The following is a 25,673-nucleotide window of genomic DNA, read 5'->3' on the forward strand; positions in this document are numbered from 1 at the left end:
CTTGGCTAGATCTACAGTGCTCACCATGTCACTTCAAAAGTTCCGATTCACTGTAGCACCGTGTTATCAAAAGAAATATACATTTTGTTGAAAGAGTAACACGATAAAGAAATTAGGCAGTTTCTGTAGGGTTTGGATCCAACACACCTCACTAACTACTCCTTGTGGAACGTCAGCAAAAATGTAAGTTCAATAACAGAGTACCGTCCACCACTTCGTAGAAAAGATGGTTCCTGGGCGAAAACCGTAATCGAGAAATCAGAGTTTTTTTCTGAACACCAAAAAGATATTTTTACTCCAAACGATACTGAAGCTGATCCTTGTTTTGACATCACAGAGTTGCCGATGAAGAAGTTCACCAAAAGTGAAATAGTTAGCTCTATTAAATAGCTAAAATATCACAAGGCAACAGGGTATGATCGCATCACGGCCGAAATTCTAAAAAAACTACCTCCTGAATCCTACAATTTCATTACTCATTTGTACAATGCCTGCTTCCCCTGAAACATCTTCCCAGCTCAATGGAAAGTGGCAGAAATTAAAATGGTGCTCAAGGCGGGAAAACCAGGTGATGAAGTGAAATCATATCGTCCTGTCAGCCTTTTACCTGACAGTATAGGAAAATTAAATTGAAAAAGTCTTTCTTAAACGTTTAATGGTTTTATTGAACGCAAAAAAATTATTCCGGAACATCAAATGAAAACGCATATCTCTGCCAAAAGGAAGACTCTAGGATTAATAACTCGAAATATGTACTGGTTGTGAAACCGTAAATCCACCCACTCAGTTGCAAACAAGCTTATCCTTTACAAATCTGTGATAAAACAAGTTTGGGCTTATGGAATCCAACTGTGGAGCACATCATCAAATTAAAACGTATCCTGCAGCGTTGTCAGTCCAAGACCCAACGCATCCTAGTCAACGCTTCGTGGTACGTGACAAATTACCAAATTCATCGGAATAAACATCCATTCAATAAAAGAGGAAAAACAAAAATTAACCAGAAAATACCGAAATCGACTTCAATCGCACCCAAATGAACTGGCCTCTAACCTCATGCCACCATCAGGCATCTTTTTTAGGTTGAAAAGAAAAACATTGAACCAGCTCGTCTAAGAGCTACCTATCAAATATTGAATTTATTTACTAGGAAGGGTATTTCACAGGAATATTAGGTGTGCTCAAAAAGTATAGCGAATTTTGTGTTTGTTATTTATTTATTCATCAACATCTATTTTGTCCCCTTCCAAGTAGTCCCCATGAGATATTATGCACTTCTGCCAACATTTTTTCCAATCTTCGAAGCACTTCAAAAATTCACTTTTTTATCTTGTTCAGATCCTCCTTCGATGTGTTGTTTTTGGCCAAAAGGTCGCGCACAAGCAACGATTTGTGATCAAGGAGATAATTTTTGTTCTTCCACAAATCCGGGCGTTTCTGGTGGATTGCTTAGCGCAAATTGCGCATAACTTGCAGGTAATATTCCTTATTGACCGTTTTATCCTGTGGCAAGAACTCATGATGCACAACGCCCCTGCAATCGAAGAAAACGGTAAGCAAAACTTTTAATTCGACCGAACTTGGCGCGCTTTTTCGGTTTTGGTTCGTACGGCAGCTTCCATTGAGATGATTGAGCTTTAGTTTCCACGTCCTAACCATAAGCCCACGATTCGTCACCAGTTATGACCCTCTGGAGCAAATTTGGGTCGTCGCGGTGGTCAAAATTGAGCAGTTTTGGTACGAATTTGCGGCAACGAGTCTCATGCTCAAATGGCACGCGCCAATCGATATGTCTAGGTCCTCAGCAACTTCTCTAACAGTGATTCGACGATTGGCCAATACCATTTTCTTCACTTCATCAATTTTTTCGTCTGTTGTTGAAGTGCTCGGACGTCCGGTACGCTTTTCGTCGTTCACATTTTCTCGGCCTTCTGAGAACATTTTGCACCACCGATAAACGTTGCTTTGGTTCAAAGTATGATAGCTTCTCCGTATGACACAGTCAACATTCGGAATGCATCCGCGCACCTAATTTCGTTTTTCACACAAAATTTGATACAGGTTCTCTGATCCATCTTTTTGAATAGGTAAAAATCGGAGACCAGCCGAGACACGTGCAAACAAAGCAGCTGTCAACAATTAACTGAACATTCAAAATGGCCGAACTCGTCGGCATCAGCGAGACACATGAGTACCAACATATCGCCACAAAAAAATCGAAATTCGAATATACGTAACCTGCGAAAATTCAAAATTCGAGATACTTTTTGAACACACCTCTTACGTCTTTAACAATACAATCAAAGTCACTTTTAAATGTAATCAAAGTAATCAAATACTTGTAAAATGCCTTCCGAATCATAGGTATAGACAGAATACAAAATAAAGTTTACTAAAAAAAACTTATGCTAATCTATGATACTAACTTAAATTTATTATTTCGTGTAAACTTATCCGATATCGCCTTATAAATTTAATTGCATTTTTTTTTCTTAAGTTGTCATGTTGTCAAAGTTGAGGTAAAGGAAATTGGTAAATTGATTTAAAAATTAATTATTTCTATTAAACTAAATAATTTGTGTGGGAGGAGCGGAATTATTATTTTTAGCATCCGTGAAGCGGGATTTTCAGTTTAATGAACTGCAGTTATGTATGTATAAACGCCAGTATTTCTACTGCTAACTACACAATAGTGATTCTATACTAAAAGAAGAAATATTTTTAACATTCTTTTTAGCTAACGTGCAGTGCGTGCGACCATAGTTTGTGCAAGCATCGGTATATAAGTTATCACAAGTTTGTCTTTCGTTTTTGATATAATTTTCATGTCTCTGTTTTGAATTCAAGGTATTATTAAGATTCGCCTGCAAATAATCGGCCATCGAATCATTGGGTTTTCTCGATTTTTCAACTCGCTTCGCATTTTTTAAGATGCTTGGCTTGTGCCCACTATTTGGACTCAAATAACCGCCGACAGAAACGATCGGAAACGGCTTATCGGCTCCGTGCAATTTTTCTTCAGAAAGGATTTCACAGGCTGAAAGTTGAGCGATGTAATCACGCTTCATTTGTGCGTTGTCTGCTTCGATGTTTTTAAGACGCAATCTCCTAGCTCGTCGCTCAATTAACTTGGAAATTCGTTTTTGCTTTTTTGCTCTAAAAAAGAAATATATGTATAGACGTATGCGTAATTAGAATGTTGTTATTTGATTTTATTTGTAAAAAATCCTACTTTTCTTTAGCACGAAGTTCCTCTAAAGATATCGGCTCGCCAGAACATGTCTGCAAATGAGAGTTGTGCGCCGGCCAACCAGGCCCTTTTTTCGTGTTCTCTCTTCTTCGCCACTTGGCTCGACGGTTTTGAAACCATATCTGGAAATATATAGTTGTTGATAATTTAAATATGTTTGTATATGTATGTATCAGGTTGGAGAATAAGTTCGTAGCGTTTTTACCAAAGACTTGTATTTAAACAAAACACAATAATTATATCAATAAGTTAATCAATTATATATTCGCCGTTACTTTTTACAACCTCTTTGCACCTCTCAACCAATTTGTTGATGCTGTTCCGCCAAAAATCGCCTGGTCTGATGTACAAGAAGTTGTTGGGCCCGTTTTTAAGAACCTCTTTGTTATCGAAGGTAACACCTTTCATATGGTTTGACATGGAGCGGAAAAGATGGTAATCGGTTGGTGCAAGGCGCGGAAAACACGGCGGATGCTGAAGAACCTCCCATTCGATCTCTTGGAGTGCGGTTTCGACGACTTATGCAATATGGGGCCTGGCGTTGTCATGAAATAGTATGGTTTGACCATGTCGATCAGCTCGAATAGTCTATGTAGCTGGGCAATGTAGAACTCCTTGTTGACCGTGCCATTCTTTTCGATTTTTTCCCAGTGCACCATGCCCTCCCAGTCCCACCAAACACATATCATGACCTTCTTTGGATGAAGATCCGGCCTGACTCATGGCTTTGGCGTATCTCCCACTTCTTTCTTTGATTCATATTGATGTGTAGGCACCATTTCTCATCTCCCGTGACGATTCGGTACAAAAAGCGCTGTTTATGAGCGCGTGTTGCTCGATGGCGGGTGAGATGTTGAGAAGCAATTTGAACGCGACTTTCTTTGTTTTTTTCGTTGAGCTCGTGGGGCACCCAGACTCCTAAATTTTCAGTAAATCCCATTGAACGAAGGTGATTGAGAATCATTTTATGATCGCAGATCATTTTTCCGCCAATTCCCGATTGGTTTGGCGACCGTTCTCCTTCAAAAATGAAAAAAGTGATTTGAGACGTTCTTCATCGAATTCAGAAAATCTTCCGCTGCAGGACGTGTCATCGACGTCAAAGTGGCCATTTTTGAACTTTGCAAACCATTTTCCTGCGAAGCGAAGAAGAACAGATGTCGATAATGCTTATTTTTTCCTCCTGGGTATTCCATTAAAAAATTAAATAACTCAAAAATACAATTAACATAGTTTTGCAGAGCAGAAAGAGTTTTGTCGAATGGATACTAACCTTTTGCGACACAGCAAACAAATCGCTGTAAAATAAAAGAAAATATAAAAAGGGTCTGGCAATGGAGCTGTACCATGACGTCGTCAGTGCCTTGATTTCAGCTTGACTATCGGAAAAAAGTTAATATCTCCCTCGTTCCTGCGTCCTCAAAGCATTATGCACAACGCAATCATGTTATTGCCGGAAAGGTACCAGTAGATATCCACGAGAGAGCGCTACATCGCTTATACGGTGGACAAGGAGCAATATCGACGGCAGCAGAAAAAGCTACGGAGACAGCACGATCTAACTATAAGCGAGTGGCAAAGAAGATGAGAAGAGTCTATCAAAGGCCGTTGGACGTACAGACTCATCCCAAACCTGGAGAAGTGTGTGAATAGAAGACACGGCGTTACTAACTATTACTTCCTCAACTAATCACCGGTCACGGATGTTTTGTGGAATATCTACATCGCTTCCAGCTAACAGACAGCGCCTATTGGCCCAACTGCTCCAATTAAATAGAGAACGTAGAGCGGAGGTCGGGCCCTGCTCGCGAGGGTCTTAGAACACGCGCCGACAGAGATCAGACTTGTGCAAAACATGTGTTCATCCAACGTCAAATGGGACGCAGTAGAAGCTTTCGTGGTCTCAATCATGACGAGACTGCAACAAATTTATTGGAAAAGGAAAGCTCAGCAGCAGCACACCACCGGGGACGAGCTGCTTTAAACAAAAAAAAAAACAATCGAGCAGACGCTTGAGATAAGCATTCACTACAGTATCAGACAGATAACAAGACGATAGATTGTAAATTTCACACTATCGCAAAATTTTCTAAGCACCATTTACTCAAAAAAATACTGAGGAAGAAATGGATTTTAGCGAAGGCGTAGAGTCTCTTTATGCCCACAGGAGAGGAATCTGGTCGCAGATGCCTATTGTGTTAGTAGACATAAGCATGGCTCCACTCTGATGAAATATCTTTAGGTCCAAGTGGGAGTGTGCCCCAGATACCACTGCTGTGACGGCGCCTTTGATGATGTTTCTGACATTTTGATTTCAACCTTCTTGGAAAAAAAGTTCTCTGATGTATATAATATTAGTATACATACCTACCTGCTGCTGGTTGTACTTGGATTCAGTAGTTGTTGTTCATAGATAGGAATTAACAGCGCTCAGTTAAAAATGCTTATGGAATTGCGTGGAAATCAATGGAAAACATTAGCAACAGTAGATTCAACCATTCTTGGGGACATTTTTGAGTTGAATTTTTGCAGAAACTGTGACCATACTGTTACGGTTTATTGCTTTTCTGAGAGGATAATCATTTGGATTTTCATAATTTTTTCAAATATCTAAAATTGGATGGATTTTCCATTCAATGGACTAATAAGAAAACTCACCCAAAACGTTACTTTGGTTAAATAGGGAGCTACTAACAAAATGGAGCTACTAACATTGGCTATACAGGAAATACTGAATGTCATGCAAGGAATACAAAATTTAGATATAGGTACATAAGTACATATATGCTTTGATACATTCCTATGCACGTACATAATTAACTCAATTCTATAAATGCCCGAATGATCGTATAAATGAAAAATCCGTGTGTAAATTGTGCTCAAACAAGTGCTTCAAATTCAATATTAAATAGCATTATGGTAAATTGACTACAATCGTGAAGCAAATTGTTTTTGATGTGGCTGGGTTGCATGCGATGTTTATTTAGCACGAAACCGTTTCCCCTAACAATTTCACTTCAATGAAATACTGCAAATGCGTATATGTACATACATACCATATATTTTTTGCATAATTTAAACAGGGTATCGATAGAGGTTTTTGCGACCATTGACATACTCGCACTAAATTTGACTTTTACGGATTTGGGCCAATACCGACTATTTTTTTTTCCTTGTTCACTCCTCTCGGGAGCATAGGGCCTCGACAAGACTCAGTCTTGCGTTTGTTGCTTTAATCTGTTTTTTAATTTCTGACGGGGTAGGTGATTAGCCGACCGACTATAAAGAACCCGAAAATGTTAGGAGATAGTCACGAGGTGCCTTCTGATGTCGCCCAAACATAAACTCTACAGGGAAAGAAGTATACTATAATGTTCTGCAAGTAATCTTCCTGTAGAGACCACCACAGCATCTAATACATCCCTTATACAGACCAAAAGCTGCTTTCTGAAGTTAAAATACGATGTTTGGTAATATGTAAGTACATAAAAGCTACCGAAGGACTAGCGCTAAAAAGTTACCACCTCAACTCTCGCCCTACGGACGCTGTAATTGGGGATCAACCCCTACAAATCGCAAAAGAAAAGTTTGAATTACCTGATGAGACCTCTAGAATCCTGACTCAATGACATCTCCAGCAGAGCCAGCGAGTTAAAAGTTTTATTTTCTATCCCACTGGACTAAGGCGCGTATGAGTTCGCTTACAGGCCCGTTCCTTCATACAAACTGATGCTAATTAGAAACACCAAATGAAGCTAAATTTTACTTTATCTAATCTTTTACACACGAGAATACTTCAAGGGCCTGAACTTTTGAGACAGTTGAAGTTTTGAATAGGCAGCGAAGTGGTGGGAGTTTAAGTCCCGGAACTAAATTTGCCAAAGATGTGTTCGAAAAACTCAAAATACATATCTGCAGGACTCAACGTCGTCGGCAATCGCTAGCGTTTCCTTTCCGTGAGAAAATGAAGCCTTATTTTTCCATGTGACAGAGTAGTGAAAATTTGGTGTATTTGTATTTTAACTAGTGTACCTTTCTCATCCTTCTTACTATATTCTTTTCTTATTTTGACTAATAAGATAATTTTTCACAGGAATTCAATAATTTTCTTTAAGTAGGAACCACTGAATATGATAATATCAAGATGGTATTTTGCTCTTTGCTTCCGCCTTCATACTCTCAAGTTAGCGTTATCCTATATTGTTAAACTTGGATTACAAGCGCCAGAAGTCTTGAGATTTTTAGCATTGACAATAAAGTGATTTGAACACCGCCTTTACTGCCGCTTCTCGAATTTAGATATAGCTGCACTTGCGATTCGTTTACCTGGACCAATGATACTACCAATGGACGTCAATAACACGGGTCTACGAGCGAAAGGCTTTTACAATAAAAATTTTTAATCTGTATTATTCGATTTCTTGCCGCAACTGTGGTTCAGCTGAGTTTGCTGCGGTTTTCTTATGCAAGCTGACGTTAATGATGCTGATAGAATCTCTCCATTTTGTTCTGCTTGCACTAAATTTTGTAAAAAAGCGAAGTGAATGAGTCCGAGGTGGGATGTAGACAAAATAAAATATTTCCTGTCAACCAAAAGTAGGCCGTCGCTCCTCGGGACACCCTTGACACTGTAGATAGTCTTGCTAATAGTTTTTCGTTGCGCTTCAGCAAAAATATACGTCCGTTCGGAATGTAAAATCATTTATACTTGACGTTCGAAGATCAAAATTGTTTTGATTTCCATACAACCAGTGACAAGAATTGAGTCAAAATGCTCTCAGACCTCACAATCGGCGGCTTGTTGTACAAACTGATTGCATGATGAATGCCCCCCATAAGAATGTGCTTATGTATTTAACCCTTCAGCCAATCGTTAAAGCAACTGTAACTGCTGTCGAGGTATTCATTCGTTGCCAAATTGATATGTCATATTAAGAAACAATTTTATATAACTACCATATCATGACAATCATATATATGTTTATATGTACTTATATTTAGTACTTACAGCGACTTTGCTTTCTTTCAGGCTCAAACGCATCGCCAATGTTTCTCTTAAGGTATCCTCAGGATAATGATTTTTAAGGAATGCTTGTTCTAATTCCTCCAGCTGCCATGAAGTAAAATTCGTACGACGACGGCGCTTCGAGTGGCTACTCTCCGTCTCATCATCTAACAAAGATTCTAAGCAAAGCAGAAAACGACAATTTATTCTTTAACCAGCGAATTTTTAATTTCAATTAATTATATTATCAGAAAAAATCAAAAATACTAAAACAAAGATCATAATCTTATAGAAAAATGGGTGCAATGTCAAAGCTTTGAATTTTTTGGGGTTTGAGAAATCGATTCCTTCGGCATTTACTCGAAATATGGTAGGAATATGCGTTTATGGTTTATCGATTATGCCGAAACAATATATACTGCTCTATATACGCACAATCGGAATTGACAGAGAGGTCGTTGGTTCGAAACTCTGTGAAAGCAAAATTAATAAAAAAAAACATTTTTCTAATAGCGGTCGCCCCTCGGCAGGCAATGGCAAACCTCCGAGTGTATTTCTGCCATGAAAAAGCTCCTCATAAAAATATCTGCCGTTCGGAGTCGGCTTGAAACTATAGGTCCCTCAATTTGTGGAACAACATCAAGACGCACACCACAAATAGGAGGAGGAGCTCGGCCAAACACCTAACAGAAGTGTACGCGCCAATTATTTTTTTTTTTTTTATATACGCACAAGCTGACACAAAATGTATCACCCCATCGGAAGATTTATAATTTTTGAGGAATGCGTATTGGTCAAAATAAAGACTTCCAACATTCAAAATAATTTTTTCATTTAATAAAAAAGCTATTCAAAAACATCTTGCGCCACCTTTTACATATATAAAATGGACAAAACCACTGCCACCTTCTAAATATATATTTAAGGTAGTAGTCTGGTTAAAAATTGAAAAAAAATATATATATATTTATATGTAAAAGAAATTATTAATTATATTATTAAAATTAATTAGGACTCCAAGACCTTCAAAAATTTGATTGATGCTGACGTTTACGATAGTAATCCTCTCGTCGAAAAAGCGAGTTTGTCTTGCATGTGAAAAAACGCATGTAAAGACGTGTGAAAGAGGCAAAAAAAGCCCTTACGCATTTGCAAAAAGCGAAAAAAAGCTGTAGTTGAAGAAGAAAAAAAAGCAGACGAAAACAGAAAATGTACGGGTGAAGCTGAGCCGCTGAAAAAGAAAGAACGCAGATCAAAAAAAGGTGAAAAGACTGATGATGCACCAAAAAGCAAACATCTTGCGCTGTCTAATAAGTTAATGGTCAAACTTAGTGCGTATTATGGATTAGCAATTATTCGAAGCTAAAACTCAGTGGAAGATATATAAACGCTGTGTGGGCGACTTAATACCAATTGATTTCTACTGACGAAAATCCCCAGCATTCCCATTGCCCGGAGGGTGCCGAGTCTTGGTGTGAGTATCAAAGAATCAAAGCCGAAAAGAAGAAACATACTTTTGTTCATCCGCCTGCTTTTGACGAGGATACCGTATTGCTTTTGAAGCCGAATTATAAAGAATTGTCGTCGGAGGACCTTTTGAAACTCTGTTTAGGCAAAAACACGCAAAATAATAATGAAGCATTTAATCATTGCTTATGGAATTTGGCTCCAAAACATATCTTTGTTGGGCAAAAGACCCTTGAAATAGCTACATTGCTAGCTGCATGCACTTTCAATGAAGGATTTCATCCTATTTTGAAAGTTATGGACACTATGGGAGTTACAATCGGTCCGCACGCTGCTAGCTACGCTACGAAAAACAATGCCGCTCGGGTATCAAAGGCGGATAAAGACGCAGCTAAAGCTTCTAAAGCGGCCAGGTCAAGTCGTAGAGCAGCAAAACTTGCTAAAAATGATGCCTATGAAAAAAACCGAAGGATTATTATACGCACCAGGCATAGACGAGTAATGTAAGTACGAATCTTGTCAAGAAAATCTATTCGAAAACTTTTAACGTGTTTTTCTCAAAACAACGTTTTTCTGGTCTGTCAACGACCTACAGTAAATTCTATTTAACTGATTGATCTGAAATTTTCATCAGTTATTCCACACATCAGTAATTCTGGCAGGTGCTGCTTTCGTTTCTTTTCAGCCCTAACTTTCCATACTACAGTCAGATTTCCACCCTAAAGACATACCTTTTTCGAAAGTCCGACATTTTGTTATTCGTCAAAAATAACCTGTCGAAATCTTGTTGACAAGCCACCGACCTTGTTTTTAAGACCCTTACTTTGGTGCCACACTACTACAAAAAAATTAGTAAAAAAAAAAAATAATATAGTTTTTGTATACTATTTAATGTCAACAACAAATATAGCTATAAAATCAAACAATCACATTTTATTTTCTTAAAAAAAAGATCTTGAAAAATATCTATAAAAAATGAGTATTTGACCAGACTACTTACTATCTTAAGAAAATCTCTGCTGTTGATGTCTCTCTAATGTTGTCCATTATTTTTGCGTAAAATTTTTGGACAAATGGTTTTAAACTGTTTCATGTTTTTTAGCTCTTGGACGATGCTGTAACTACTAACATGCCGGTCAACTTCGATTATTTCTGTGATTTTATCGACATTTTCTTTAAAATCAAAAATGTCTGACCGGTTTTACGAAACCAAAATAGCATTGTTAGCACACTGTAAATCACAACTGAATGGAACAAATAAAAAACAGCAAAATTATTTTTTTTATGTGAAATGTGACCTTGACAACGAGCATAAACTTTAAATTGTTTGACCGATACTTTTCGAGATATCGATTACTACTGCCATCTCCCAAAAAAATAATGTATTTCTTTTTTCCCAAACTAATATTTTTTGCAAGAAAACCAATATGTCTATAAAATTCACTTTCCAAACTGATATTCTTAAGAAGAATCTTATGCAGAATCTTTCTTTCGAACACTCCATCGGGCACCTCATCGGATGCTGTCATTGTTCATACTTCTGAACCATACAATTGGACGAACATGATGAGAGACTTACGAATATAAAGTGCGATTTTTGATCGTTCCATTGCCTATGTCGTCCAAAGTAGGACTTATTAGCAAGAGAATCTCTCTCCCGTAAGATTTTTAGGCTATCATCGCTGTTAATGCTGGTTTCTAAATAAATAAAGTATCTCACTACTGCAAAACTATAACTATCAACAGTCACGTGGTTGCCGATACACGATTGCTCCGACTGTTTGTTGTATGACAGGAGATACCTCGCCTTTTCCTCGTTCACCACCAGATACATTCACTTCAGCTTAGAAAAGGCGGAGCTAACAGCGCGGTTTTTAAAGCTGATGATATCAACATCATAGGCATACAATAATTGTACGCTATTATAAAATATGGTGCCTAATGGCTCGCCTAGTATGTGGCCCTGTCTGAAACTTTGCTTAGTATCAAATGGCTCGAAATACATATTCTCAATTCTGACTTAATTCTGAGCTGCTGATTTTGCACAGCCGTGTTCGTTTTTGCGTGGATACCAAATTCAGACATCACGACCTTTATTGAAGCATATGGCGTTAACCACTCCTCTTCGTCAACGGACACGGTTCTGCGCTAGGGAGGTTATTTCAGCTTCTGTGAGCACCGCCAGTACGTGGCCTACTAATTTCTCTACCAGTTTGTTGAAATGGATTCCTGCGTAGCGCTTGTTTAGCGACGTTGTCGTCATTTTTCCTTAGTGTATGGCCATTCCATTGTCATTTCCTTTTTTTTTATTTCTGATGCAACGTTGACCTGGTTAGCTTGCGCCAACAAATTGGTGTTGGTTATTGTCCGGGGCTAGAAAATTCGCAAAATCCGACGAAGGCCGATTTATGAATGGCACTTCGTGATCTTCGCAGTTATTTTCCAGGTTGTGTAATCATTTAGTAGAACGGATTTGACGTTCGAGTTGAAGATGCGCAGCTTGGTGTGACGCCCCAATGTTGTTTTGCCCCAATGGAGGAAGGATGTCGAAAGATGATTTAGCTTTGCTAATTCCGTATTCGACATTCACCTCAGACCCGCCATCCGCGGTGACCATGCTGCCATGCGGCATATAGACAACTCGTTTTAGTTGGGTACGTTCCAAGATTTGGCCCTGCAATATTTGTTCAATTGTCGATTTTTCAGACCTAAAATCACACTGATAGGGTCCAATTAGGTGGTTAATGGGGTCTTCAGTCTTTCGTGCGATACCCTCGATAGAAACTTGCAAGCGATATTCAGAAGACTAATTCTGAGGCAGATCTTTGCGGCTTTCAAAAACAAGTGCATCTGTGCCATTAAACTTGCAACTCGTTATATTGCTTTTCTGCATACAGATTTTTTTAAGTTTCCTTAAACGGAACAGAAATGTTCGAAAATATTGCAGTGAACTGCACTCATGATAAAATCGCGTGAATATGTAGGGGCATTAGTTAAAAACAGTAATAATAACAGCATTTCTATACAGGAGATGACGATGATGAAGTTTTCTGTAACAAAAATAGTTTGTCTCCTTCTTTGTGTAAACACTATACCACAGAAGTTTGAAAAATATTGCCCGATGGTCATTGTCGCTGACAGTGGTTATGAAAACACGAATGTCGTGTAGACGCCGCTTTTAAAGTGTAAAAATGGAGCAGAAAATCGGTATCCATTATAACGCGAAATTGCATTGAGCGCTCTCATAGGATGTGTGGAAGCGTAGATTTTCTTACATTATTGTAGCCCCAGCAGTACTGAGTAATGGTTGTATTCGCTTTATTGGTAAAACTGCACCGCAACTTTCACCTGAAATTAATGAAATTTCATTTATAATTACTATATACAAATACTTATTACTTACGTATATAATTCTTTTAATACCAATTATTCATTTTTTAATGACGTTAAGAACATTCACTTCCATCTAAATCGCTCACGCATAAGCGTCATTTGACTCTCTCCTCTTCCTTCTTTACCAAAACAACTTCTGCCTGTAATGTAGCCTCGATTCATTTGCTTTTGACAGAAACGAAATTCCTCCAGAACGTCGCCTTCGAGCTTTTGTTACGCAGTGTTCGAGGTGTCCGCAATAGTGCGCTCATCTTCTTCCTTTTTGTAACAGGATCGAGGTGGTGTTTCTAATGTGGGTAGAATCCTGCAATTATTTCAAAAGACTTACAGTAAAAAAAATTAGAGTTACAACAACAACATACGAATTTTTAGACAACTTATTGCCATCATCCGTTAACACAGTCTTTGAATCGCAAGTTTTCCATCTCAATATTGACAACAACACTCCTCTACAGTTGAAAAATGTATTGGAGGTGTTGCCATCGTTTACGGCATTGAACTCCTTCGCAATTTCTTCACAAGTAAATCCTTTGCCCTTAGCACTGATGCATTCGTTTTTTTCGCATACATTTATGCTGCTGTATTTGCTACAAATTCCAAACTATTTGTTCGTCTCGGATGCATTAAATGTAGATTTTCGTGACATATGTATTTAAAAATGCTCAATAAAATATAATAATACAATGTACTTAGAATCACCTAAGTCAACTGAGAATAATAGGTCCAAAAGAATCGTAGACACGTTCGAATACAAACGCGCTTTAACACTTTACAATAAAAAGATTAAGAAAATGAATCATAATAGATCAGAAGTTTTTGAGAAAATATTGAGCACACCAACAAGGTTTCTAGACTCCATAAAGTGTATAGCATAGGAGAGCAGTACATCTTCACCGAACCTCAGAAAAATAGAAGACACCTTCATCGAAAGTGAAGATGAGAAAGTTAGACTACTTTTTGAGACCCGCTTTCCAGGCTTCTCTACGCTGGTGGAAACAGGAACAGAACATATTGAAAACCTGGGAAGAGTTAAAAGGAATGTATGGGTTCTTCCCATTGAAATATGTACGACGCGAAGATTGAGGAAGGTAACTTCGCGCCGCTAAAATTCTATCATTGGGGGGGATTTTTAAGTGGCGGGTCCCAACCTCGCGCACAACCAGATATCCTGGGATGCTTCGCCTTCTCACGTTGGCTCACTCCCGAACGGGTGTTCGAAAGCTATCCAGAGGATACTTGGGCTAATCCCGGAAGTTGTGAGCTGCTTGAACCATATGTAGAAGAATCGTCCTGGCCACTCCCAAGTGCATGGAACCATGAACGAGGACAAAACGAAGTACCTTCTGTCATCAAACAAACAGTCGGCGAACTCGCGTATCGGCACCCACGTCACTGTTGACAGTTATAATTTCGAAGTTGTAAAAGACTTCGTATATTTAGTAACCAGCATTAACACTGATAACTATGTCAGCCTAAAAATCCAACGTAGAATCTCTCTTGCCAACAAGTGCAACTTTGGACTAAGTAAGCAATTTAGTAGTAAAGTCCTCACTCTTCGAACAAAACTAACCCTCTACAAGACTCTCATCATGCCCGTCCTAACGTATGGCGCAGAAGTGTAGACAGTACATATATAACTACATCAGGATCAAAATCCTAGCAGAAGCAGCACTGCATTCAAGCAATCATGCATATAAGGCTGAGTGATCAACAGAGACTGCTCGGTATCAACTAACCAATGTGCTTCTGAAATACCTCGATGGATCTACACGCCTATATTCCAACCTATAATTTTCTGCGGGGCAGAAGTCTAGGAGATAATGTTACAAAGACTTGACAGGAGTCATGCGTATATGAATGCTCCATAGCATCGATGGAGGCGATTGGCTCAGGCGTGCATGAAAATCGCCGGAAGTTTTGATATTCGTGCTGAACTAACTCCTGACATCTCAATGCCATGGGACGTGATGTTACCGTTGTTCAGTTTTGTCAAACGTTTCAAGACTGAATTGGAAAATAAAAATGCTTGGCAACGATAATCTAAAACCAACAAGATAAACTAATATAGAACATGATAACCTGGCAGACGGACGAATACCTCAACGAGAAATATGCAGGGAAGTGTCGGCCGACTGGGGAAAAGATACTCGGATGCGCTAGGCAAGAGTACAGGTTACATGAAAACTGGTGCTGGAATGCCTTGACGAGCTTAATATCTTAGATCTAGAGCCTTTTTTGTGGCATAGAAAAGGATAGTTTCGCCTTATTTATTTAGGAAGTAAAGAGAAGATAAAGAAGATCGAATTGGTACAATCTGCCAGGTTAATGGCAATCAAAATCAATGATAGATAGCTTTAACCTAAACCGATTTAAAGATTGTGGGAATTAAATAAGAATAATTTCAGAAGCATCACAGGTATTCTAACAGGCCATAGTAGATTGAATCATTATCTTACTAACCCGGGAATACTTATAAACAATACTTCAACGGAACTTGAAGGCTATGTGGGGCGGATGCATAAGTGGCACAAACAATTGGGTAAACGTATTTTACCAGTGGAGCAAATAAAACTCAATAAAATAAGACAAATACTAAAATTTATTGAAGAAGTTAGGCTCAGAGAAATACTCAAATCTATGAATGGCGCACGACAGATCTTTCCGATTGTAGTGCTAAATTCCCTCATAATAATAATAATTATAATATACGATTTAAACGAATTATAACTGATTATATTTGAAATACGCAGTCTAGGTAATTCAGCCAAAAACATAAAGAAAATTACTATTATTTAGGAAACAGCTGATGGGGTTGTTCTGAGTAAAATTATTAATCGCTTAGTTGGAGAAATGAAAAAAAAATTTACCATAAATTGTCAGCTAACTTTAGTTATAAATGAGCTTAAGCTTAAGCCTTATTGGAGCGCTCAACACTAAGTCTCTGGCTCCATTGAAAAGTTAGCTTAAAATCAATGCAAAATTCATGCCGAACAGGCAAGGTCGAATGTGCCTAAAAGTTGCATTGTAAAATGTAAAAACATACCAGCTGGTCAGTGAGGTCAGGATCTCTAGCGCACATCAAGCTGCTATCAATTATACTTATTTAAATTTACGTAACGGATGCCCTGCTACACGTACACACACATACATACATATGGTATTCCCAATATATTTATCATTTGTAAGGCACAGATTCGCGTCAAACCAGAATATAAACATCCCTGGCAAAGCAAAAGGCAAAATAGTGTTTCGCAGATTAGCTTTTGAGTAACTGAGAGTAAGTAGCGAATTCTCATGAGTATAATAAATAAAATTATCTGTACCACTGCATTTTGATTTTCATTGCGCTGCTATCACAACGAAAGTTGCTTTTGATTAGGGAAGCGGTGGTATCAGTACTTAGCAAACGATATGGATTGTGAAACAAGTTCGCTACATAAATTTGTGTAAAATGCTTATTAAGAAAATACACATACATATATGTGTAATTAAATGACATCAGGCCGAAATAAGCGAAACAATTTCACCCCTTTTGGTTTGGTAAACAAAGGAATTCAATTTGAAAGGAATTCACAAGTACTATATCTCCACTCACCGGCCCCCGCTTCTGACAACGACGGCACCTCAAAAAATATGTGCTTGAAAATTAGAAGAAATTTTATTTAAATCTTTTTGTTTGGCATTTTGCATATGCTCTGCGTATCAATAGACGTATCAAGAAGAAGATTCCGTATTTTGTAACATACATATGTGCTGAAAAGTCCCGGGCTTAACAAACAAAACTCGTTCTTTTTTTCAAAATTCTTCATCAACGTACGTAGTTTCCATCAAGAACAACTCAATCATTCCAACACCACTCTAACATTCCATTACCACTTTTGTAGAACGAATTATCTTTTGTCCCAAAATGGGCCTTAGTTTCAGCGATAACCTCTTCATTCGAGCAAAGTTGATTACCAGCGAACATTTTTTAGGCCTCCGAACAGCCAACAGTCGCTGGGGGCCAAATCTGGCGAATACGGTGGATGTGGAAGCAATTCGAAGATCGCTTCATGTATGATAGTTTTGCTATTGCTTTGATTGATTTGTGACACGGTGCGTTGTCGGTGCGGTGAGTAAACGCAGAACCCACTTTGAACACAGCTTTCTCATATTCAAATGCTCATGCAATATAAAGCCAAAACGTTCGTTTGATATCTTTACGATGTCAGCTAACTCCTGCAACTTCACTTTTCGATCATTCAAAACAATTTTGTGGATTTTTTTACGTTTTCTGGTGTTAGTGGCTCATTTGGACGTCCGCTGCGTTGTGCATCTTCGGTGACTCTACGACCACGTTTCAAGTCAGCAAACCATCGTTTTATTGTTGTTTTTGATGGAACGGAGTCTTCATAACACTTTTTATGCATTTGTTTCGCTTGAATGGTATTCGAAATTCGTTTTGATCCATTGTTTTGAAAATAATAAAAGTAGCGTCACTCTTAGCACAATAACTCACGAACTAATAAATAGAATATCATGAAATTTTAACGGCTGTCTTTTTAAGATTAGTATTAACTGAATAAGAGATGAATGCAATAAAAGTAGTTCCATCTATGTGTTAGACCTGGAACTCTTCAGACCATGTGTTAATTAGTGAGAAAAATCACTCTTCAGCTTCTGATTCGCCAAGTTTGGGTATAAAAGTTTAGTTCAGTTTCGTTTCGGTTTCGGCAAGAAGAGCGGAACTTTGGCTAAACATATCTTTAAATTATTTTTTGATCAACAATGGCGTAAGCTATTAGTTTTTGTAAAATTTTTTGTATACTGATATCAAAACCAATATTTTCGGTTAAAAAAAAATTGCGTTCAAATACAAGTCTATGTGTTCTTCCATTGTTTAGTGCTGTAGGTCAGCTGTATACAACGAAAATTCAAATTGTATGGTCAATCGTTGTTATTTTTGTGTAGAACGATTTATGGCATCTATTTTTTAAAGATACCGATTTCAAATGTGAGCGCAACTACACTGTAATTTGGCTATCTGCAAACTTTAATTTTGAACGACTCGCTGGAGGACTTCGGTCTGACGACGCAGTAAATCCATTGTTTCGTGGGCTGTATAGCAAGTAGCGCCGTCTTGTTGGAACCAAATGTTGTGGAGATCACGGGTTACATCGCCGCCGGCCTCATCGTTGAAGAAGTAGGGCTAATGATTCCTTCAGCTCAAAGGCCGCCACAAACGGTTGTTTTCAATGAATGTAATGGCTTTTCTTGAATGGCTTGGGGTTGCTCTTCAGCCCAAATGACACGATCTTCAGCGCGTTAACACTTTTCACAGAGCGTCGATTTTCGTAATAAGGCGTTTTTCAATAGGTGCGCTTCAACTTTTTTCCGATAGTGAGGGCGAACGACGCAATATTTTTTATTTTTCGCTTGTCATTTGTAAACTTCATTAGTATACATTTCATCATGGAACGCTACACACTTGAGCAACGATTGCAAATCGTGCAAATTTTTTATGAAAATAATCGTGCAAATTTTTTATGAAAATTTATAAATTTTCCAAAAAATCATCTTCAGTGATGAAGCTCACTTTTGGCTCAATGGCTTTGTCAACAAGAAAAATATGCGTTACTGGGCAGAAAGCAATCCACACGTGATTCATGAGACACCGTTGCATCCCAAAAAAATCACTGTTTGGTGCGGTTTACATGCCGGCGGCGTAATTGGCCCATATTTTTTCGTTAACGAGAACGATCGCCACGTTACTGTGAATGGAAATCGATACCGCGACATGATAAACGATTATTTTTGGCCGCAATTGAATGGTATGGACTTAGACGACATGTGGTTTCAACAGGACAGCGCCACAAGCCACACAGCACACGCTACAATTGATTTGTTGAGGAGAAAGTTCGATGAGCGCATTATTTCCAGAAATGGACCGGTCGAATGGCCGCCGCGCTCGTGTGATTTGACGCCTCTAGACTATTTTCTTTGGGGTTATGTGAAGTCATAGGTCTACAGTAACAAGCCGGCGACGATTTGTGAGCTCAGAGCCAATATTGAACGCGAAATTGCTGGAATTTCGGCCGATTTATGCAAAAGAGTGGTCGAAAATTGGGTTCAACGATTGGACTTCGTAAAACGTGCACGCGGTGGTCATGCAAAAGAAATCGAATTTCATACTTAAATGTATATGTTCAAACTCGATAATAAAAAAAAAAATTTGTTAAAAAAGTCAAACCGTTTGTGTTTTATTAAAAAAAAAGTTGAAGCGCTCTTACTGAAAAACGCTTTACAACTGCACGATTTGTGAACGTTGTTGAGACGTATGTAAGTCTTTCCATGATGGAATGTCAATGAATACCGAAAGAAATGATGTATTTAGTTTGACAGTAGTTAGTCGTGATCTTTCAAAAAAAAACCCTATTGAAAACCCAATCTGATCACCCTTTACTATCTCCTTTTATATTTCAATTGAAATTTCTACTTGTAAAATTCATATCAGCCAACCAGCAAACACCCAAAAGAAATTTAATTGCCCTGAATGAAAGGTACAGCTTTTGTTAAATACATTTCTCATTTAATTTGCGTAGATTTCAGCACAGTTTTTTAGACTGTCAATTTTCAGGCATATATAATATAAAGGTTTGCGGAGATATAAAGGAATAGTTTTGCGGTCATAGGCTTGATGTATCTTGAAAATATAAAATATGATGAGGTAAAAAGATTTGACTCATTTTTGTTAAGATTATTTTGGAAAGCAACAATTACAAATTATTCTCACGACCTCTGATTGTGATGATTTTGCTAATCGTCTATTGATTCGACACGTTAAACTAAGAGAGAGTAATCAATCAAACCAACTAACCCGATCACTAGCTGCATGCAGTCTGAAGCAAAATAAGAAATAATGGGGTGAGAATTGTTCGCAGGGCTTCTGTCTAATTCGCACGTGTCGGGTAACGGGGTGCACCGTTGTCCCACGAATCACATTTGAAGCCAGACATTTTTTTTCGCCTTCAATTAGATATGCAGATGTGTTTGCATACCTAAGTACGATATACACACATACATGCATACAAGTCTTGACATATTAAAACAGTAAATTAGGAAACTCTAAAAAAAGGTACAAAAACTGCAAAAAAATTTGTAGGAAAATGTTGAATTTTGTTATGAAAATTAACTCAGACAACTGATTAACTATAAATGCGCACAAATGGCAGCTGAATTTCATGCTAAATGCATAAGTGTGACCCGAAAAAAATTTGGGTACACATTTTTTTACATTGCAGTGTTAATTTGTATTATATTTTTTATATTTGTGGAGTATTTTTTTGTGATTTGTAACAGTTGACGGTGCCGTTGGGAGTAAATTCAATATTAAATAGCTTAGAGTTAATTTGAGGGTAGTTTTATCACCTAAATACCCCCTAACAACAATCCGCCCTGTTTGAAAGCACAAAAATTGTTCCGGTGAGTGTACTCGTAAGGTGAACGGAAGGCGGACACATGAACGGCGTACGCCAAATATTGCCGGTAGCTTAAACTGATTTTGTTTGGCTTTTTTGCTGGTTCCACTTCAGTTTGTTTGTTTAACGACCTTTGAAATTAAAAACACAATACGCACAGAGGTTCAGCCATAGCTAAACATTATTATTTGTATGTATGTGTACACGCACCGGCATGGAAGTTCGTTTTGTTAATTTAATGAAAAGGGCCGGGGTCAACGATTGCTTACTGAGTGGTTGTCTCTGATTTAATTAGCATTGAATTAAAGTCACTTGATGCCTTTTCTTTGTTTTTAACTTTTATTTCCTATTACCGAGTTTTCTTTTGCGAACGGTATGAAACTTCGTGGGCTGTCTTGAAAACAGGACACTTAATCGGTTAAAAAAAAAGAAAAACTAATTCCGCGGTAATAGGCACAGATTGTAGAATCATCCTTTTTATAGACAGGGCTGAACCACTTAAATTTCAGTTGAAAAGTAGGCATTCTATCAAATTTCGCATAGGTCGTGAAGCACGCACCTTACCATCACTTCGCCGGCGTTTTTGAATAGCTCAGCCGGCAGTTCATCCAAGGCGAATCTATTCAGGGAGGTGGCACTTGAGCAACAACAACATTTTCATACATTACTTTTTGTAAAAGCAAATCTTAGTGCCAAACATTTTCATAAGAATGTAAACAAACAAACAAGGCGGCAACAAAGAAACACCTTGAATAATCAAGACACACAATATCACAAAATCAGCTGCTGTAGTGCCATTGCCTTGAACGAAATCGCCTTGGTCGGGTCCATCGGATTTGTTGTTCTTTAATAGCGCTATTGTTTTTCGCATTTTGCCATTGTCGGGAACTTGTGACTTACACTGCGCCCTCAATTCAACAGGTTTCCGAATTGGTTATTCCATAATTTATGCATGCGCTGGGTATGAGTCACCAGGTCGCCTAATTTATTTTTACAGGAAATCGTCCCGGTTTTGAAATCTTTTGCAAGCCGCTAAAATGTCGGATAACATTTTCTGATCTATTCCTATTGGGCATTTTTCACTGCAGTCGTCCTGGCTAAAATTCGATATCTTCTTCGGCGGCGGTGCGTAGAGAGCAAGAGCTTCATTGATAGGATTCGTGCGGTGCTGAGCGGTGATTTATGGTAGTAGCCCGGTGTGACGGGTTCAAAATATCGATTTTTTTTTTACATTTTTCGGAAGAAAAACATCTTAAAAATATACTATACAAATTTCAGACAGAAATTTTAATTATTTTTAAAGTTATAGCTAAAATAAAAGAGCGCGCCATAGTGTGTATGAAAGCATGTGACACGCCAGCAGCAGCTGTTGTCGAAACTTTAAACGCGTTTTTCTTAAAAGCATGTTTTCGAAATTTTGGGGAATCACTGACTCAAAACTATTCAACCGATTTGGCTAAAAATTTAACCCGTTATTTTAGACAGACATATCAAGATCCCGGACCTTTAAAACATTTAATTTTTTAATAATAAACTATTTAATTTAAACAATTAATGAAGAAAAAAATTAGATTTTGAGAACTTTTTTCACAAGTCCGCCATTTTGTTTTTGTTTTTTTATTTTTATGTATATTTTAGGTTCGGGACCTAAAATAAAGTCTACAGAATAATAATCTCTTTGAATTTTTTATTTCAGATGACTTTGGAAGGCTGTGTGTTTCCCCGAACCAACTCATCTTTTTTTTGAGAACTCCACTTTGACGTCAAAAATTTTAAACAAATTAATATAAAATTAACTTTAAACAATTTTTTTTATATACTTCAAAACACCAATAAAAACATGTAAAAATCTTAAAACGATCATATTTTATTTTCTTTTTAAAAAAGATTCATGAAAAAACGTTGGAAATTCAGTCGTTACACCGGACTACTACCTTATGTAGTGGTAGTTCAGAGGAAAGGTGCGGGCGGTCTATTAAGATTGCAGCTTGGCTACTAAGATCATGCGCGCATTTAAAAAAGTTAAAGCATTTTTGCCCACCTTGGCAACATGATCGATTTGGTTCGGATTTTACAACCGGAAGATAGTCACGTAGCTTGATGGTACTTGGTGGTGAAACCTCTCTCATACAGTGGTTCCACAACAGTGGCAATCATATCCAAAAGAGGGTTCGAGAAAGTAAAAATTAAAATGCTTTCAGACAGCCAATCGGTTCTCAAAGCCTTGAACAGCTTCACATTCAAGTGAAAAGTCCTAATAGAGTGTAACAATGCACTCAAAAAACTGATTTGGGTACCACGAAGGAAACGGAAAGGGGCAGAAGGGCTAACCAACCCCGTTTTTCTGATTTAACAAAAATAATATAAAACAGGAAACCAAAAAATGGGTCCAAACTAAAATCAGGGAAGACTGGAACGACACAAGTGGACTGAATCACTCCAAAAAGTTTTAGAACTTCAATGCCATCACAGCAAAATGTGTTTTAACCGTAGATAAAAGGGCCTAAAATTACTCTGTGAAGCACTTAAAGGTCACTTTGTCTGTAATAAACACTTTAACACAATAGGGTTATCTAGTACAAGACCATGCAGGTTCTGCTGTGATGAAAAGGAGTTTATGGAACACTTAATCACCAACTGTGAGGTGTTAGGCTACAGGAAATACATAATCCTGTGGTCGTACTTACTAGAGGAGGAAGACCTACAATTGCTGCCTCCTAAGGAGCTGGTTCGATTTCTCGGTATACTAAATAATTATAATCAAGAAATTAGGGGTGCATAATAGATCAATCTGGTCGCAGTGCATAAAATCCTTAGCCTAACCCGTATAACCATTACCATTATCATTACCAACCTCCCTCATACCACAAATCCGGTCACGAATTTGCGCTTCTTTACAACCGGAAGATAGTACACGCAGCCAAGTCCAATATTCTCTTTCCTTGGTCCGTACATGGTATCTCTTGGGTGGCGGTGGTTGCAGAGTCACCTTCCCCCATTAAGAGACCGGACATTCCAAGAACACGCCCTCAAATTATAGTCCTTTAAACGTTTGCCATGACCGTCATTAAAAGTAGGGGTTTGATTTAAGGCTTTGCTTGCATATCCTTTTGAAAGTTGTCGTTCGTGGCGGATGTAAAACCCATCGCACAACGCTATTCCGCCGGTCTTACATTTCAGATGAACATAGCAAACGGCTTGCTACGAGGCAGAAGCCCTCTTGTAGCTGCATCTCTTGGTGCACAGACCCTATATATTATGCATAAGGGACCATAAATCGAATACCGCTATCGGCGCAGCCTAATGGTTTTTTGTCTATCACTTCACTATCGCTTGTACGGGTTCGAAACTCACTCAGATGATAGAACACGTTTTTCCTAATAGTCGCCATCCAACGGCAAACGTGCAATGCAATTGCATTAACATTCTCTGCTATTACTACCAATAACAGACTGATGCCCACATTCTTGAGAGGTGTTCAGGTCGAGTATCTTCTTGTAATATGCGACTTGGTGTTATCTTAGAATTGTTATTGAACACAATTTCATAACCGTTCGAAAGGTAGAGGATTTTAATAAGGATTTACATATCAGAAACCTACTCAGAGGCTTACAATTGCGCTTGCTGTTAGAAAAATCTGTTTGTCGCGCACAAACATGTAAGACCACCCGATCACCGTAATAGTACTCCAAATTTTTTCTCAGATAGCGGTGAAAGTTGATAATAATATATGCATGCACAATGGATAGCTATATGTACATATAAAGGGTGATCAGATTGGAAGTACTTTTTCAATACGGTTTTTTTGACAGATCACGCATGACTACTGTCAAACTAAATACATATTTTTTTTCAGTATTCATTGACATTTCATCAAGAAAAGACTTACACCGGAAAAAACAAATCGTACAATTGCATTACGAAAATCTACGCTTTGTGGAAAGTTTTCAGCTCGCGTTCAAGCCAACTTATGGTGTTTAGCGATGATACCGATTTTTGGCTTAATGGTTACGTCAATAAGCGAAATGGCTGGATTTGGGATGAAGAGCAACCCGAAGCCATTCAAGAACAACCATTAAAAAAAAATAAATAATTGGCGCGTACACTTCTGTTAGGTGCTTGGCCGAGCTCCTCCTCCTATTTGTGGTGTGCGTGTTGATGTTGTTCCACAACAACCATTACATTCATTGAAAACAACCATTTGGTGTCATCTATAGGCTGAAGGAATCATTTGCCCATATTTATTCAAAGATGAGGCTGTCGCCAATATAGCAGTGAATGGCGATCGCTATCGCGCCATGATAAACGAATTTTTGGTGCCGGAAATTGATCTCCACAACATTTGGTTGCAATAAGTCGGCGCTACTTGCCATATAGTCCGTGCAAGAATGTATTTACTGCATCGTTGTTTTGTTGAGTCCTCCAGCGAGTCATATAAAATTGGCGTTTACGATGGCGGAATTACGGCGCAGTTGCGGTTGTATGGGTTATAGGTATATAAGTAAACTTCTGCACAACTAGAATTAGGCTTTTTATTACTTCTTATCATTTTAATCCTTTTGGGGGATTTCAAACCTCATAATCAATCCTCTTGTGAAACTGCCAGTGAATACAAACTAAGTGTGCAATTATGTTCATACATACTATGGGCAGGGTTATACTACTTGGTCGTTTTTGTCTTGTTACTCATACTTTCAAAATGAGCATTATAGCATGTGGCACGAAAGCAAATGAGGGCTCGCCTTGATCGTTCAATAGTCGATCTCTTCAGCATGCGGCTGCCAATTTTTTTCTCCAGCTTCAAAGGTAGACTTTTGAAAACATGCATGCATGCGATAAATGTTATACTTTCATACAAACCATAAGTAGTGGTATGCACGTATTTATATACGAGTATGGTTGTTATTACGAATGGGGTCTAATTATTGTGGCAAGCCCTTGAGTTATAATTTGCCTGATTGATTTACATAACGATACAAAATGATCAAGACATTATTTTTTATTATCGTACATGAAGGAGCAGGAACAGAACTGTTAAAGACGAGTAGGCACTGTAATTGAAAGTCTGCTTGTTGCTTATTCGGGCTTTCTTCTTGTCGGT

General features: G+C 38.1%; 1 protein-coding gene across 1 annotated transcript; it reads right to left on the reverse strand.

The window, feature by feature from the left end:
- Nucleotides 1–2,678: 2,678 nt before the first annotated feature.
- Nucleotides 2,679–10,473, reverse strand: LOC128857538 (homeobox protein unc-4-like). Its single transcript, XM_054093289.1, has 4 exons — nt 10,454–10,473; nt 8,259–8,463; nt 3,233–3,372; nt 2,679–3,156 (listed from the first exon to the last, which is right to left on the reverse strand). The coding sequence occupies exons 1-4, from the start codon at nt 10,471–10,473 to the stop codon at nt 2,679–2,681; spliced, it is 843 nt and encodes a 280-aa protein (XP_053949264.1).
- Nucleotides 10,474–25,673: the final 15,200 nt, after the last annotated feature.

The sequence above is a fragment of the Anastrepha ludens genome, chromosome 3 (assembly GCF_028408465.1).
Source record: "Anastrepha ludens isolate Willacy chromosome 3, idAnaLude1.1, whole genome shotgun sequence".
Taxonomy (NCBI): Eukaryota; Metazoa; Arthropoda; class Insecta; order Diptera; family Tephritidae; genus Anastrepha; species Anastrepha ludens.